The sequence below is a fragment of the Telmatherina bonti genome, assembly GCF_933228915.1.
Source record: "Telmatherina bonti genome assembly, chromosome: 10".
Taxonomy (NCBI): Eukaryota; Metazoa; Chordata; class Actinopteri; order Atheriniformes; family Telmatherinidae; genus Telmatherina; species Telmatherina bonti.
The window spans coordinates 19,194,204-19,211,823 of record NC_136628.1 but is presented as its reverse complement, the minus strand read 5'-3'; the positions used below and the strand labels follow the sequence as shown (position 1 = coordinate 19,211,823).

General features: G+C 39.8%; 6 protein-coding genes across 6 annotated transcripts; 1 reads left to right on the top strand and 5 right to left on the bottom strand.

Annotated features, from left to right (window-relative positions):
- Positions 1-85: 85 nt before the first annotated feature.
- LOC306761500 (claudin-4-like) lies at positions 86-4,704 on the bottom strand (the record flags this gene model as incomplete). Its single annotated transcript, XM_079247692.1, has 2 exons — positions 4,660-4,704; positions 86-712 (listed from the first exon to the last, which is right to left on the bottom strand). Exon 2 carries the CDS (start codon positions 710-712, stop codon positions 86-88), a length of 627 nt encoding a protein of 208 aa, XP_079103818.1. The 5' UTR covers positions 4,660-4,704.
- A 1,539-nt stretch (positions 4,705-6,243) lies between these two features.
- LOC306761497 (claudin-4-like) lies at positions 6,244-6,801 on the bottom strand (the record flags this gene model as incomplete). The annotated part of the gene is made up of 1 exon (XM_079247689.1): positions 6,244-6,801. One exon carries the CDS (start codon positions 6,799-6,801, stop codon positions 6,244-6,246), a length of 558 nt encoding a protein of 185 aa, XP_079103815.1.
- Positions 6,802-8,756: 1,955 nt separating this feature from the next.
- On the bottom strand, positions 8,757-9,389 carry cldnd (claudin d; the record flags this gene model as incomplete). Its single annotated transcript, XM_079247687.1, has 1 exon — positions 8,757-9,389. The coding sequence occupies one exon, from the start codon at positions 9,387-9,389 to the stop codon at positions 8,757-8,759; it is 633 nt and encodes a 210-aa protein (XP_079103813.1).
- Positions 9,390-10,601: 1,212 nt separating this feature from the next.
- cldn29 (claudin 29) lies at positions 10,602-11,522 on the top strand. Its single transcript, XM_079247688.1, has one exon. It carries the CDS (start codon positions 10,632-10,634, stop codon positions 11,262-11,264), a length of 633 nt encoding a protein of 210 aa, XP_079103814.1. The 5' UTR covers positions 10,602-10,631; the 3' UTR covers positions 11,265-11,522.
- A 1,415-nt stretch (positions 11,523-12,937) lies between these two features.
- LOC306761494 (claudin-4-like) lies at positions 12,938-13,573 on the bottom strand (the record flags this gene model as incomplete). Its single annotated transcript, XM_079247686.1, has 1 exon — positions 12,938-13,573. One exon carries the CDS (start codon positions 13,571-13,573, stop codon positions 12,938-12,940), a length of 636 nt encoding a protein of 211 aa, XP_079103812.1.
- Positions 13,574-14,916: 1,343 nt separating this feature from the next.
- Positions 14,917-15,561, bottom strand: LOC306761238 (claudin-4-like; the record flags this gene model as incomplete). Its single annotated transcript, XM_079247347.1, has 1 exon — positions 14,917-15,561. The coding sequence occupies one exon, from the start codon at positions 15,559-15,561 to the stop codon at positions 14,917-14,919; it is 645 nt and encodes a 214-aa protein (XP_079103473.1).
- Between the last annotated feature and the right edge of the window lie 2,059 nt (positions 15,562-17,620).

Here is a 17,620-nt window from a genome sequence, read left to right as displayed (position 1 = left end):
ATTATGCATGCTATTCTAACTGGGAAAAGTTGACCCAACAAGGGAAAAACAAAATCTGAATCTTTCCTTAGGATCACTTGAAGATTCAAACATATGCCTTGCTGGTCACCACAGAGCCAGCCTTGGAGTATTTAACATCGTGTTCATCTCTGGGGGGACAGGAGCTGCAGTAAATCCCTCCGCCCAGGAACAGCAGACCTGCAGAGGCCCATCCAATATATAGAGAAGCCCCCAACTCCCTCTTCTGAGCGTTGACCAGGGTTGGGTTGTAAAAATCCCGGATGATGGTGTTGGCAGTCCAGCACACGGGGATAAGAACCAAAAGGCCAGCAATGATGAAGATGACTCCAGCAGCAATTGCCACCTTGCTCTTCTGCCTTTCTTCTTCCACGCAGTTGGTACATTTCCCTCCAGCCACAGCAAGCAAGATCCCAAAGACCCCGACGATAATGGCGATGACGACTAAAGCTCTGGCAGCCTGCAGGTCTTGAGGTAAGGCCAGCAGAGAGTCATACACTTTGCATTGCATCTGGCCAGTACTCTGCGTCACACAGTTCATCCATAAACCCTCCCAGGTAACCTGAGAGGTGACAATGTTGGCACCGATGAAAGCTGTGACTTTCCAGTTTGGGAGACCGCAGATGATGATGCTCCCCAGAAAACCAATGAAGGCCAGGGCCAAAGCCAGAATTTGTTTTCCACCAACGGCCATACTGAAGCTCTGTTGTTGCTTTCTGAGATATAAGAGGTGTGCTCCTGAAAGCTGGAGAGTTTGTTTTCTGAGACAACAAAGATGCTACTGGTTTATATTGGTGTCTCGGAAGAAAGGTGGACACTGTCCTCCACTTGTTGGTGGTTTTATTGACTAAAGGAGAGGTCAGAGGAGGAGTTTACTAGCGCTGACTTCATACAGAAACTGGCTTGTCAAGGACTCTCACCAAACTGGATTCATGGGAGCTACAAGGACAGCTGAGTTTTTTCATGTGAAAACTCTGTGACACAAACATACTGTCTTGTTCATTTGGAAACTTAATGAGAATTGGGATATTGTCAATAAGTCCTGAAGAAACAGTAATTACAGGGGTGAAACTAAATATTGTAGCAAGGACATTCCAGGTGACCAACATGGAAAAAATGTCACTGCCCTTTGACAGTCTCAGTTTCACTGCTCATTTAATCCTATAACTTTTATTTGTAAATTATTAAATTAAGTTTAATTGATTTTAATTGATATCTGCATCCTTTAAAGTGTTTTACAGTTTTTTAAAGACTACACTGAGTATTTAACCCTTTATAGGGCACTTAATGAAATTTGTCCTTCTGGTATGTACCGAGACCTCCATTCTGCTGTTTAATGATAGGGAAAAAAATAGTTTCATGCTGAATATGAAAGACAAGGAAGTGATCAAAAATAGTTACTTGCCCCATAAAGAGTTAAAGGAAGTTCGCAAACCAGGGTCTGACATCTAATGGGTGTGCCTGTCTCCGAAGTGCAGTCTGTTCATTAAAAAAAAGATAAAGTATCCCCTAAGATATCAAACTAATTATCTACTTCAGGATTAAATTCTTTATAGTGACATATGAGATGCATTTGCTTGACTAAAGCACAGTCTTTTAGTTAATAAAAACGGAGGTGATTAATGTCAGCATGTCTCAGTTAAAAGAGCCCAAAACTGGTTGAGCAGCATCCAGAGGCTCCTTGGGCAGTCAGACAGGTTAAATCCCACCCTGGGGGTCTTCGCTGCATTACACTTTCCACTCTCTGTGAGCCCTTTTCTGTTGAGCTACTGCTAAAAACGAGAGCACAAATGAACCCAGTTTCAGTGACTTCATCCTTTGTGAAGGTTGTACCAGTTTGTTTTTGTTTTTTTGTTTTTTTGTTTGTTTTCTTTATCCTGTCCTGTCCAGCATTGTAGGATACAGAATGGCAGTCTGTGTGCCATATCTAGCCAGACGGATTTACTCTACCAAGGAAGACACATGTCTTATTCATGACTGCCCTTTATATTGTGAATATTCATTCATTTATTATCCGTACCGCTTAGTCCAATTAAGGGTCGCAGGAGAGATGGAGCCTATCCCAGCAGTCTCTAGGCGAGAGACAGGGTACATCCGACACAGGTTGCCAGTCCATCGCAGGGCTAACACAGAGAGACAAAAAATCATTCACTCCTAGGGATAATTTATAGTCACCTGTCAACCTATCATGCAAAAGAAAAGAAAACAAAAGCAAGAAAAGAGAGGACAGAAAGGTACAGAATCAAAGTGTGAAGGGAAAAGTTAAGATAAGCTGCCAAAATTACAGTATGTACACACACATAAACTGCTACAGTACTATGGTACTACAGGGATACCTATTCTAGAATGATAATGATATGTAAGAACACACGTTGTAAACATACCTGCAGGGAAGCTAACAGCACATAAATATCAGCAACATTCAGTAGAAAGTGGAGTGGAAAAAGGAGCACTTTTGTGCACAATCACGTGTAAAGGAGCATGTGTTATCATGTGGCAACTGTGAACCATGTGCCTCTTAGGGGACCAAAACCAGGCCTTGAAGCGTCAGGGAGGAGCCCGAGATCGCCAGGGCCCGGCAGGCCCACCGAGCCCAGAGAATAGGAGGCCCCTGGACTGGAGCCCCAAGGTGCGACGAGGCAGGTGCACCAAGTAGTACAAGGAGAAGGCAGGCAGGCCCGGCAGGCGCCGGGCACCGAAATACTGAGAGCTAGCACCTCACAGGCCCAATGGCCACCCAAATTTCCCCCGGCAGAGCCCTGACCAGGACCGAACAGGACCAGCCCACCCAGAAGAAAACCCCCATAGGCCAGCACCACCGCGATATCAGGGTTAGGCACCCCAAGGACCAGAACCTGGACCAAAGACCAGGTTTTACCAGTTTGATATTTTTCCAAACCAGCCAGACTGAGTTCAGTAGTTTAGCAGAGAAAAGTAGCAGAACAGCGAGTGTACAATGTTTCACAAGGGACAAACGACATAATGGTGACACTGTGTCAACCACAAAAGGGAGAAAGTTGAATTTTCATTGGTGAACTTAAGTGTCCAGATGAAGATTCCTCCCTACAAACAAACCATATAAGATGTCCACTTCACGAGGACTCCATCAAAAGGAAAAACTCTACCTGCAGAGGAGCTAACTTCTGTTTGTTGCAGTAAGGACATAACGCCAGATGCAACTGTAATACACACAGAGCTGCACACAACAAAGGACATGAGGGGTTTGACATCAAACAAGACCTATACCCCCCCACCCCATTCACATCAAAGTCCCTTCACATATTAATGTCATCCTGATACAGGTTTATATCAGGCTACTGTGATGCTCACACAAGTAATTGTTAATCTCAGGAACTTTTATAACTCAACTAGGGACGCACTGATCCACTTTTTAAGAGTTCCAATCCGATACCGACAACTAAAGTTTGAATATCTGCTGATATCGATATTTCCCGATATCAAATCTGTTTATGTGAACATTATTGTGACTATGGTTATTATTGCTGTTATAACTGTGTAAGATTTCATTAGGTCGTAATAAATATCCATCCTTTCTGAAGGAATTTCACCAATACAAATATAATAACATTACTGATCTAACGATTTCAACAAGTTTTATTTTGCTTTGGCACATTTTACCCAAATTCAACTATAAATTAGTGGTTTTGAAACAAAGATCTAGTTTTAGTGTAACAAAAAATGCCACATTTTAACATTCAAGGCATTTATTTCTTTTAAAACATGTCCAAATCATATCAAACACAGCTCCGCTAGCTTGTGGTATCAGGTATCGGTACACTTTTATCAATACCAAGTACGAATACACACGCTTAGTATTGAGCCTACATCCCTAAATTCAACCATTTTGGTTTTAAAGTGTCATTAACTAAACCAAAAATTTTTTTACACATCATCCAGTGACTTAACAAGACCGTGGAGCAGCTTCCCATGATCTGGACTTTAAAAGCTAGGAATAATAAATTTGATCATGACGTCTTCCCATGTGAATGGCTGTAATAACATTTTCATAATAATACTTTGCAGGCACAACAAGCATAATAAATGCATTATTTTTTAGATTTTAAACAATCAAAATGCTTTTTTCTAACAGCCCTACACCACTGATTCTTTTGAATGTTTGCAGGGGCTATCTGGTGGTCAGTGGCAGGAGGTACAACTGGGCCCTGTGTGATCTGCCACATGTGAGAGCTTCACCAGCCTGACAACAGTGCAGGCTTGGGCTAGGGATCACTTGGATTTTGGCCAGCTCTGCATGTTTTAGGATTAGTTTGCTTCATGTACATTTCTATACATCCACAGATTTCATCACTAATGTTGACTTTAACAAACCTTTAACAAACCCTTTAAACCCTTTAAATATATATTTAAGGGTTGTACACCTTTCATAAATTAATATTACACTTGTTGGGAATATAGGGAATTAATAATAATTTTAGTATTTGTTAAAGATCTTCATTTAGATTGAGATACTGACTAATTATAGAAAATACTGAATAAAGACAGAAATTAATGTGTGTAATGAAGTTTACCAAACCATGTCAATAACTTATCTTCCAAAGTTTTATTTAAGATTAATGATTGCCGGGTTTCTTGTCAGTCTTTTTTTAAATTTTTTATCACTGTTATTATTATTATTATTATTATTATTATTATTATTATTATTATTATTATTACTATTATTATTATTATTATTATTATTATTATTATTATTATTATTATTAATAATCATAATAATAATAATAATAATAATAATAATAATACTTTGATATTTTTGTATGCTGTCAGTAAGTACAATTAATAACTTCTAAATTCTTGTTATTAATGGTTGGTTTTTTTTAATGCTGTTGTCATTCTAAAATGAATCAATAGTTTTGCTGCCTTAGTGGCTAAAAAAATTAATTGCTGTGCTTATTGGGAGTTTTTATTTCTTAGACTTCATGAAAGTTTATTGGGTATTTTATTATTTGACAGAAAAGGTTTTAACAATCCACAAAAGGATTAGGGTTATTTGGATGACATACTTAAAGCTGTTGATGTATAGTTTAATGTTGATCATGATTGTGAACCCTTATTCTTTTATAAAGTTTTGAAACTCTGGATTGTGTTTTGATGCTAATTAGACATTAGAACTGCTGGTAAATATGATGAAAATGATCATTTGTTCACTAAGTAAAACAAATTTCTTATTTATGTATATTAACTTTCAGATTGTGCAAGTACAGCATTTTTCTTTGACAAAAGATGTTTCATGTCACATTTGCAGTCCACATGCTGAACACACTCCTAAAACACACAACAGACACCGTGTCAGACCAGTAGTCTGTCAGCTTACCCTCCGTTCTTAAAACATACTGCCCTGTAGCGCCACTCCAAAGCCAAAGAAACAAGCACCAAGCCAAAACTATCAAGGTTCAGAAAAGGAGAAGAAAGAAAGAAAAACAAGAATTTGGGCACATATTGTAATTGTAAAAAAGAAAAGAACCATTTATCTTGTTTGAACTTGGTTAAAACAAAGATTAAGCAGCTTTCCTGGGATGTAATGTTTTCTTTATTGTCACATGACACAAAGGAAAATAGAGAAATGTAACTGCGAGCCAAAGGAGAAACAACTTGTGAGCTTTGTGTAAACATGTGGAGAGTATTCAAAAACTAAAGAGCTAAAACAAAGTCCTCGGCTGCCTAAAAAAATCTCAAAAATGATTAGTGTTAAGCCATTGGTTTTCATATGCAAAAATGAGAAATGATACACATTTTGTTAAAAAAATATATATACAAAAATAGAATTACAAAGACAAAGACTTAATACAAATATGAATAGTTTTGCCCTACTGATGTCAGCATTCTCAGTATTATCAGCACTGAGAATTTGACCATCAAGTACTAAAATCCCTTAAAGAGGCAATTTCTTTTTACACTTCTTTTTAACGTGAACACTCAGTTATAAAGTAACATGAAACAGCTTAAAAATATCCATGTTTCCCTCTTCATTTTAAATCATAACAGAAACATTCGCTCTAAACACTTCAGTATGTTAGGTTTTACATAAACCTTTTGCAACATGTTATTAAGGTGCAGCTAAAGGTTGACATAAAGGATGAAAATGTAGCTTAAATCACTGTAACAAAATCAATCATACTAAAGACATTATTGTACATTTTGAAAGTTTATTTTGCATAGATGGCACTTTGTAGTCCATTTGTGTTTTCAGCATGTGTAGCTCCCACTCAGTATCCCTCCTCCGATGATGAGCAGAGCCCCAGACACCCAGCCCACATATATGGAAGCTCCGAGCTCTCCCCTCCTCTCCTCTGTGGCTTCAGGGTTGTAAAATCCTGTGATGATGGTGTGAGCTGACCAGCTTACTGGAATGATACACAGGAGCCCTGCGAGTATAAACACCACGCCTCCAGATACTCCAATATTGGTTTTGGCAAGCCTGTCATAACTGCAGAAGTTTGTGCAGTGGCCCCCAACCACAGTGAGCCCAATGGCCACCACACTGACAGCGATGGAGACACAGATCATGGCCCGAGCAGCCTGCAGATCTTGCGGTAAAGCCAGGATAGAGTCATAAGCTTTACACTGTAAGTGTCCCGTACTCTGGATCACACAGTTCATCCACAAACCTTCCCAAAAGACCTGAGCAGTGACGATGTTTGCTCCAACAAAGGCTGTCACCTTCCACATCGGCAGGGCACAAATGAGTATAGTTCCAAGGAAGCCGATGATTGCCAAACACACCCCAACCAGCTGAGTCTGCATGTTGTTAAGAAACAATCCAATGTGTTTAAGTTTGCCAAAAAGTTCTGGTTTTTAAATAAAAGGAGGGAAAAGGCAGCAAGAAAATCAACTTTTTGTTAGCAAAAGATTATTTTTAAGCCAAGCTTTCTCTTGGTGTTGCTGGTTCCTGGATGTTGCTGTTGCAGTGCAGGTAAGAGAAGAGCAGCTGGGAGGGGACTCGCTAGTTCACTGATCATGTTTCCTGCTTGTCCTGATTCCTGCTCCGCCTGAATAAGTCGAAGAAAAGTTGTTAACAAACATGACTGTGTGTGAAACACTCCTTTTTAAACCAAAAACAAAGGGCTTTGATCAACTTTTGATCAAACCAGTCTCAGTACCAGGACACACAAAAAGGCAGAGCAACTGATTTCTGTGGGTCAGCTCCATGTATCAAGTTAAGTTTGAATTCATAAGAGGCTAAATTAATAAGAAATAATTCTATATTTAAACAGCAAAGTATTTATTCATTTATTTTAATCATGTCCAGCTTACTAACCTACAAAGTAGTGGTCTTTATTTCATATTTTGCCAGACAGACTTGCTCTACTAAGGGAGAAATGTCATATATATGACTGCCCTTGATATTCTAAATATTTTTTTATTTTATTAATACTAAACCTGACTGGGGAAACAAAGAAGAAAAGAAAAAGAAAACAGGTAAGAGGAAAAGGAGAGGAGGGTATAGAAAATTTGCCTGAGCACCTGGAATCATTGTATTCATAAAAACAATATAAACTGCTACAGTACTACAGGATACATAAAGAGTGATATGCAGAAACACACGTTATCAAACATACCTGCATAGAAACTTGGCGACACACAAACAGCAACATTTAGTAGGAAACGGAGAGACGAGCGCTTTTGTGGGCATGTATGTGTGAACGCACACATGTGATCACGCTACAAGGATTAACTATGTGCTTGCAAGGGGACTAACCATTCCCTGACGCGTCAGGGAGGAGCCAGAGACCCCCCGCCCAGGGCCCAGCAGCCCCTACAAAGCAGGGATCCTTAATCCAGGTCCTCAAGGACCGACGTCCTGCAGGTTTTCCAAACGTCCCCGCTGAAACACACTTGATTCAAGTCAATGTGCATTTAGCAGACATGCAGAGCTTGTCTGAGTCTGGTGTGTTCCAGCAGGGACACTTGGAAAGCATGCAGGACACTGGGCCTTGAGGATCCCTGGCCCAGAGAACAGAATCCAGGCCAAAGCAGAGTGAGTTTCTGCCTCACCCAGCCCAGAGCAGAGCCCCAAGGCATGGGCACTGAGTAGCCCAGGCCTGGCCATCACAGGACACCAAAGTGCTGGCTGCATGGAAAGCAAACACCCACAGGGTCAAGATCCACCATTACCTCCCCAGAAGCAGAGTCAGAAGATGAGCAGGGACACACCCAGACACCTGTGTTTTCTGCTCCCATCTTCCTAGGTCTCACCACTGGAATTCTGAGCCCTCCAGGGGACACAGCAAATTCTCTTTTGCAAGGTTTTCAAATATAAAAATTCTCATTGATCTTCATTGCATTTTCTGACTTGTGTTTGACTTTCAGCTGTAAGGGTAAAGTTTACTCCTCCAGGCAAATCTTCCATAAACAGAATCACACCACAGGAGGCTTCTAAGAGTGCAGGCCAAATAGGCTAAGGCAGAATATTCTAGACTGTATTGTGATGTACTTTTGAAGTCAAAGTCAGCCTCTAAGTCTTTAGGATACATTACACACCAATACCTTCAGTGAAAAGCAAATGGATGTGACAGCTAAAAGGTCATTCAAGTCATCTTATCAGTACCAGAGCCAAGAGGCAGAAGTGACCCAAGAAACAAAGCCACCGATGAATTTCACAAGTTTATAAAAAGTAACTTTATTAAAATCATTAAAACAATGTTAAACTTTAAAAGCAGCTCATTCAGTTTCCTGAAAAAAGTATAGTCTCAGGTATTTCAAACATAGGCTCCTGCGCTGGCTGTTGAGCCTGGAGCAGAGTATCTGATGGCGTAGCGGCCATCTTTATGCCGCTTACACTGACAGCACAGAAGTGCCCCACCAATGATTAGGAGCGCTGCCGAACCCCAGCCAATGAAGAGTGCTGCCCCCAGCTCTCTCCTCTGTGCATCATTCATGATTGGATTGTAGAAGTCTCTGATGACCTCGTTAGCAGACCAGGACACAGGGATGAGGCACAGGATACCACCAACGATGAAGATTACACCAGCAGCAATGGCCACCTTACTCTTGGATGCCTCATCTTGGATGCAGTTGGTGCACTTCCCCCCTCCGATAGCTAGTAGGAGTCCCAAGAACGCAACTAGGATGGAGATCACAACCAAGGCCCGGGCAGCTTGGAGGTCTTGGGGCAGAGCCAGCATGGAGTCGTAGACCTTGCACTGCATCTGTCCTGTACTCTGCTGCACACAGTTCATCCACAGGCCTTCCCAGAAGGTCTGCGCTGTTACGATGTTGTTCCCAACAAAAGCAGAGACCCTCCACATTGGCAGGGCACAGACGAGGATGTCACCTAAAAATCCAACACAAGCCAAGACGATGGCGCAGAGCTGAAGTCCTGTAGATGCCATCTTTGCCACTGTTGCTCCAAAGGCTGTGAGGGAGAGAAAAAAAAAAAGACAGTTGCTGTGGTAATGATTTAAAAGAACAGGCTCTCACTTGCAGTTTTTATATGCACATGAAGGCAGGAGAGTCTATCCTGATTGGTTGTTTAGACTAAAAATATCTGCGATCGTTCCCAGCGCAGCAATCAAGCTGAGCGATCTCACCTGGGCTAATTATCCAGTGAGCCTCAGTTGGTCTGTTCCAGTGAGGGATTGCTGTCACACAGCTGTGCTCACAGGAGGCAAAACACTTGCATTCTACATAAGGTAACCAGTCCCTTTTGTTTGTTTAAAGAGAAAGACAATATTATTTATGTTGAAAATTTCAGAAATTTAAATTTTCCATGAAGTTTATTGTCATACTGAGTTAAAGTTTCTGGATATCTCCATTAATCAATAAATTAAAAAAAAAAAGGTGATCTATTTGACTTTTGAAATGTTTTTGGAAACAAAATATTCTATATAACAAGACTAGATGAAATATGAATAAAACTACCCCCTTTAAAAATCCAAAAAGTAGTGGGAACTGAAAGTGAATTTTTTTTTTTTGCTAAAGAATTAGAAACACTCAAATTCCCAAACAGCAAAAAACAACACTGTAGGATATATGGGTGTCAATATTTATCAAGTAGGGATTACGCAAGAAAAAGCAAATAGTAAAAGTGCTAATATTTACTTTTTCTCAATGTTTTTTTCCCTCATTGCAGCCTGTTGAAAGAAACTCTGGCCTTCTTTGCTCGATGACTTTTAAGTTTTAATAAAACTGGAAAGCCTTCAGCCAGCACTCATCCTATTAAGGATGGTCAATTATTGGTTGTTGTCTTGGTGTTTGTTTGTTTAATCAAACCAGCAGGACTTCTTTTTAGTTCTAACTGAGCTTTCTTACAATATTTCTATTCATCTTGTGACAATATAAGACTTATTATTTATTTCATAAAGTTGTACTTTTATATTTGATTTAAGACATGCAGGCTTTTAACTGACAGCTTTTGAAGTTTCTTTTCTTTCTTTCAGCTCTTGAGGCACCAGTGGGCCTCTTTATGGGGGAGAAACTGCCTTTGCACTCAAAGGCAGCATGATAGATGCTTGCATGTGAGCAGTGGCGCCAAAGCCCACCCAGAGGAGGTCATATAAAGCTTCAGGACAGTGGGAGAGCTTTCAGTTCACAACCAAGGAAAGACCAGATTCGCACAAAAAAGACAAAAAGTAATGGCATCGCTGGGTCTGCAGATTCTGGGTGTTGGGTTGGCGGTGCTTGGATGGATAGGAAACATACTCATCTGCATGCTACCCCTGTGGAAGGTGTCCGCTTTCATTGGAAACAACATTGTTGTGGCTCAGACTATTTGGGAAGGACTATGGATGACCTGTGTGGTGCAGAGCACGGGTCAGATGCAATGCAAAGTGTATGACTCCTTGCTGGCACTACCTCCTGACCTCCAGGCGGCTCGAGCTATGGTCGTTATCGCCATCCTATTTTCTCTGTTTGGCCTGTTGCTTTCTGTCGCCGGCGGAAAATGCACTACCTGCATTGGGGACAAAGGAGCAAAAGCCAGAGTGGTCATCTCTGCAGGTGTTTTCTTTATTCTGAGTGGAGCTTTGTGTCTTGTGACTGTGTCCCTACCCGCTAACACCATCATAAAGGACTTCTACAACCCTATGGTTCCCGATGCTCAGAGGAGAGAGCTGGGTGCATGCTTGTACATGGGCTGGGGAGCAGCAGGACTTCTACTGATTGGTGGGGCTCTTCTGTGCTGTCAGTGCCCATCGCGCCAAGACCGCTATAATGGTGCCAAGTATTCCCCACCCAAATCCACAACGTCTGGAAAGGAATTTGTCTGAGTGCTACATTACCTGAGAAACAAAACTCTCTTAATAGGAAATACTTTTAAAAACGAGATAAACCTGTTTATCAAGTGGTTTGCATTGTGACTAACTTCTTCTGACTAACACGGAGTAACCTTTTGTTTGTTAAACACTACAGTATGTAAATAATACGTCATATTTTAGTTTCAGAGTGTTCAGTTGTTTGCTCTGTGTAAAGTTTTTAATACCAGGTCTGACTCACTGGAGGCTTTTTTATTTGTCATTTTTATAACATTGGCACTTGTTATGCAAGATGTATTTTCCTTTTTTTTTCTTAAAAAATAAAGTTTTTTTTTAAATCAACAACTTCATATTTTTTGGGGACGTCTTGTATCAGTTTTATTGACTAGAATATAGCAAAGAGCTTTTTCTTATTATATCTGGGAAAAGATTACCTTTCATCAGGAATCCTTTTTGGTTTTATAAACATTTTTGTAGTATTGTGAATCCAGTGATTAGCGAATCGCTGAACTGAGGATATAGCAGGCATCATGTGTTGAATTGGTGACTTAACTGCAACTTTATTTAGCCCCAGCTACATTACTATGTGCCTTGTTGACACATGGTTATGAATCATCCTGTAGTATAAAGAGAGACTTCTGCATCCTGGATAGTTTGATATTTAATGGTTTATGTGCATGGAATTATACTTTTATTGTTATAAAAGTCCATTTATTGTTCAGGGCTTCTATGAGTAATGAACTTTTGTTTTTGTTTTTTTTCATCAAAGATCTGCCTGACCTCATTTCAGCTGAGGTTGTTACAGGGTTTTTTTTTTTTTTGTTTGTTTTTCTTGAGAGACTGGATTCTACTGAAAATCTAGAAACAAAAAGGAAAACTAATCACACACCTGTTCAGGAACTACAAATGGTTACATATTTCAGACACCCTCTCAAGTCAGACTTTTTGTTTAATCTGAAATGTCTCAGGTTTGAATGGGTTGAGAGGTTTAGGATATATCATGCTGACATTGCTTGGGAGATGTGCACTCGCTGGGCAATCTTTGCACATATACAACTGTTCCTTGGCAACATGAATCCAAGCATACACAGTGCACTGTTGTCTGTTCCAGCGACATCCATTTTACTGAAGGCAGAAACTCTAAATCAGTGTCTCGGCACAATGGCAGTCTGTTTCAGCACAACAAATATCTTAACCAGATACAGTAAAATTCCCAGGAGTACGCTGTCCTGAATTCCTGAAAGTCTTATCACAAGGAGAATGGTTTCAGCTTTAGTTAAGTGTAAGTTCAGAATAAAAGAAAGACGTAAGAAGGGGTTTAAAGAGGAGTTTTATTACAAACAGTTAGCAGACAATTGGAAGTCAAGCAGGGGTCTTGTTATTCTGGTGAATTTATAAAAATAAAAAAGCCTGAAATGTGCTGGATTTGGTCAAATTCTTTGTCAAAATAAGTAAAAGTTAACATAATGTTACAAATGTCATTTCAGCCAAAGTTTTCATATAAAATCTACAGATTCACAGCATGAAAATATTCATTTTCAGAAAACATTCAATAGTTCCTTATTGCTAAATGTTCATTTACAAAAAAGGCTTAAACTAAACGATTTGTTCTAAATCAGCCAAATACAAATGCATTGTATTTGAATTTTTTTTCTTAGAAATATAAAGAAAAAACAACAACTAAAGACTCACACATAGTCCACATTTGAAGATATGGTTCTTCCAGGGACAAACTTTGCAGGTATGTATGGTCGGTCTTCTTTTGGGGGGCAGTTGTTGCAGAGTAGGCACCCTCCCAGCAGCAACAGCCCAGCAGAGCCCCAACCGATATAAAGCGCAGCACCAAGCTCCCGTCTTTGAGTAGTGATCACCAGGGGGTTGTAAAAGTCCCTTATGACTGTATGAGCTGACCACGACACTGGAATCATGATCAACAAGGCAGTTATGATAAAAATCACTCCAGACATGATGCAGACTTTGGCTTTGGACATCTCATCTTCGATGCAGTTGGTGCACTTCCCTCCAACCACTGCCATGAGCTCACCGAACACCCCAACAATCACAGAGATAATCACCATTGCCCTGGCTGCCTGTAGGTCTTGAGGCAAAGCCAGGATGGAGTCGTACACTTTGCATTGCATCTGTCCTGTGCTCTGGACAACACAGTTCATCCACAAGCCCTCCCAGATCACCTGTGCTGTAACAATGTTTGCGCCGACGAAAGCAGTGACTCTCCACATGGGCAAAGCGCAGGTGATGATGGTACCCAGCCAGCCAACGAAAGCCAGCAGCAGACCAAGGATCTGAAGACCCTGAGAAGCCATGGTCAAACCACTGCAGCTAGGATGTCGGCACAGAAAACTCGAAGACAGTGGAGGGCAGACCCGACAGTAATGTTTAGTTCTTCAGGATTATTTAGTTCTGAACACATAAAGTCCACTCCAGGCGTTCCTGGACATTACTCTTGTAGTCGCACCTGGTCATTCATGCATTTGTAAAGTAGCGGCTTCCAGTTGCAGTTCAAACTTTAAGGGTGGAGTTTCTGTCCTACCTGACAAAGAGGGAAAACTGAGACCTGATATCCTCAACCCTTGTTCATTGTTTCCATACATACAAGCTTTGTTATCCCTAAGAAAAGCTTGAAGGTTGAGAACAATGGCTCCAGATCCCAACTGTATTCAAACACACACACATACACACACACACACACACACACAGGTCAGATCTATCTATCTATCTATCTATCTATCTAGATAGATAGATAGATTAAATAAATGATTATTGCTAATATATTAACTTGACTAACCGAAGTTTTTTTTTTTTTAAAAAATCAATCACTAATAATTGATAAGGTTTGCAGAATGCTCTCAGGCAAGGAATGGGAAAATTGTCTAGGGAAATTACATTTACTTTTTTTAAAAAGTTAAAAATTGGCCTTCAGTCTATACAAAGTCCAAAGTCCCTTTGCAACAACACTCACTGTTCGACAAAAGAAGGTTTGCAGTTACCTTTTTTTCCTGCAACTCCTAAACCTGATCAACAGGAAAGTCACAGCAGATTTTTCTCAAATGCTCTTAGGGTAATTTTTTAAATAGATCTTGTTTTGATCATTAATATAAACTAATTCTGTAGTAAATTTACACTACATATGTAAAAAAAAAAAAAAAAAAGAAGAAGAAGAAAGAAAAGCAAACACAATAAAGGCTTGTAAAAGATGTAGATTCCATTATTTATTAGCTATTGAACGAATAATGAATTGAATGCCTCATGTTGAGAATAGGTTTGTTTCAGAACAAAGACAAGGATCATTGATGCCATGTTTGTAAACAAAAAAACTTTATTATAGTAACAGTGCAAAACAAAATATTTTGAACATCTGGTTAAAAAAAATCCAGACGAGTCTTAATAACAGAGAGAAAATGAAAGAGTTTATAGCCCACCATAATTTCACCACCAAAAACACGATTAACTATATTCATATAACTTTCAAGTCACACATGCAGGTCATGAACAATTGTGATTGATTTCGGCTTTCGGGTGTCATTTTTTGCTTGAACCACTGAGCAGGATGAACTTGTTTTTCCTATCAAGTTACACCCTGAACCATCAGCCCTCACAGCCCAGTATCATCAGTTCATCTGCTGATGTGAATTAAACTCAGAGTGTTTCAGATGTAGTTCTTTGAAGATCTCATCGCAGAGACCTCAGATGAGCCTGCATAGTATTTTACAGTGTCGGAGTTTTTCTCTTCTGAAGGGCAGTTACTGCAGAGCATCGCTCCTCCAATCAACATCAAAGCAGATGCGCCCCACCCAATGTAAAGCGAAGCACCCAGCTCTCTTTTCTGAGCACTGACCACAAACTGGTTGTAGAAGTCCCTGATGATGGTGTGGGCCGTCCAGCAGACAGGGATGAGGCAGAGGATTCCAGCGATGATGAAAACAACACCAGATGCGATGCCCACCTTCATCTTTGATGTTGGTTCCGTCACACAGTTAGTGCATTTTCCCCCTGCTACAGAAAGCAGGATTGCCATGATGCCCACCAGAATGGAGATGACGATGAGGGCCCGAGCAGCTTGGAGGTCAGGATCAAGGGCCAACATGGAGTCATAGACTTTACACTGCATCTGGCCTGTGCTCTGGACCACACAGCTCATCCAAATACCATCCCAGCTGGTCTGTGAGGTGACAATGTTGGCGCCAATAAAAGCAGTGACCTTCCACATGGGAAGGGCACACACAACGATGGCGCCAATCCAGCCCAAAATCCCCAAGGCTGATCCAAGAATTTGAAACCCAGCAGACACCATTGTTGACGAATGGTTTGTCTGTAGCACGTAAATTCAAACTGAAACCTCTTCTCGTTTTCAGCTGTGTCTTAAAAAATGTTCTCTGTTATCCAAGTCTTGGATGGAAAGTCGGTGTGTAGGTTGTTTGTCTTCTTCCGTTCTGTAATTGTCAGATGGGTTTGCTGAAAGGGTGAGGACTCAGAGGAGAGCAGGTACATAAGCCTGAAGGAGGAGGGGCCATGAGGAAATGCAGCACGCAATCATCAGTCCCTGCTCTGAAGGTCCACCCCATACGCCTCAGCAACACAAACTGTTTTCCCTCCCCCATCCAACCTGTTTCATTGATAACAACTTGTCAACCTCCTTTGTATGTACCTCTGTATGCAGGAAGACACAAAACTCCAGCTAATTATAATCCCCACATTCAAATGATGATTTTCATCAATATTTTTCTCATTTTTCATTTCCTGTCTCTTCCCCTAGTTTCAGCTAAAAGCAGGTGGGTGGAGTGAAGCACCGAGGAAGAGATGACTCGGTGTGTTTTAAGTTATAACATCTCTGATGAAAACGTTATGACCACCATATATGGTAGTGCATTGGCACTTTGTTGAATTGCACATTCAAAAACAATGACAGCTATGTCTCTCTTACTCAACTGTATACAACTAATTAGTTTTCTCCAGGATGTTTATCAGGTCCTGCAGGTTTTACAGCTTCACACTTGTTTTTAATATACAGCAAACACACTCAGGACTTTGAACTCATAGAACAAATCTTCACTTCTGTTTGGCTCGTTTTCAGTCATAATTTTTGTTTAAGTCAGCAAAAGATTTAGCCCCGATTTACCTGATTATGTTCTTCTCTAGTAAACTGAAAAGGGTAAGAAAAGATTAATTTCCTAGTAAATTTTTATTTAGATCAGCTTCTGTTAATCTATTTGATACATAACTTAAAAACATTGTTTTATGTAGACTTATCTTGGGTCAGAGTTAACATTTATCTGTTAAAGCAGACCTAACAGTTTTACATTATATTGAGACTCTATCAAAAGATCAGAGAATTTTTCTTACTTTTTTCTAAATCTAAAGCATTTGCAGTGAATCTGTATCAAAGTAACTTCCTTGTAATGCTGTTCTTTATTATAACTTAAATAAGTCAAACTAAATGATGCAGGGAGGAACTGAGTTGTTTTTATCATGGTTTTACAATGTTATCTTTTACCAGAGAGAAGACCACATCTCTTCTGAAACACATATGCAAAGTAAAACCCATCATGTAAATCTTTTCATAAATGGAAAAAAAGATCTATATAAAAGTTTAAGCCTCATTTATTTCATACAGAAAAGGAAAGTACAGTGAAACAGTTACAAAATTAAAATTTGATCCTGGCAAGTCATCATTTCTACAAATTGTAATATTTTCAAATCAAATTCTGTCATTTACAATTTATGCATCATCTCATTTTTAGATGGATTTGGGGTTTTATATTTATCAAAGACATAACAGGATTTATTGGGGTGAAAATGTAAAAAAAAAAAAAAAGTGACATTTGAACTGTCTACTGATGTCAGAGTTGAGAGGGGCAGTGTGTGTGTTCTTTGACTGAGACTAAAGGCTGACTGTATGAAGGAAGTTAAAAAAAAACTAACAGGGCTGTTTTGTTCACAGAGGACTAGAGGGGCCGAGCTTGAAGTTCATGTGAAATTAGTTTGAGTGGGTTTCCTCACTGATGTGTAGTACACATCAGTACATTGTGCTGAACAAAGAGCTCTCCATTTGGCAGAGAGCATACGGCTCTGCATTTCTGGCAAATTTGCAGCTTTTAAATGTATTACAATAACTTGGAAGAAACTGCTAAAATTCCCAATATTATGACTCTCCTGCCTGCTTTACTCTGCTCCAACCAAAGGGAGGCAGCACTTTCAATATATTTATGTTATCTGTGTGCATGTGTATTTAGTGGCGTATGTGTTTTACAGTAATCAGTTGTGTTTCTAAATTGGAGAGCCAGTGGGATTCAAGCTTTGAATTACTGGAAACAGATATGTTTTTTAAAAAAACTGAATATGAAATATTAAAA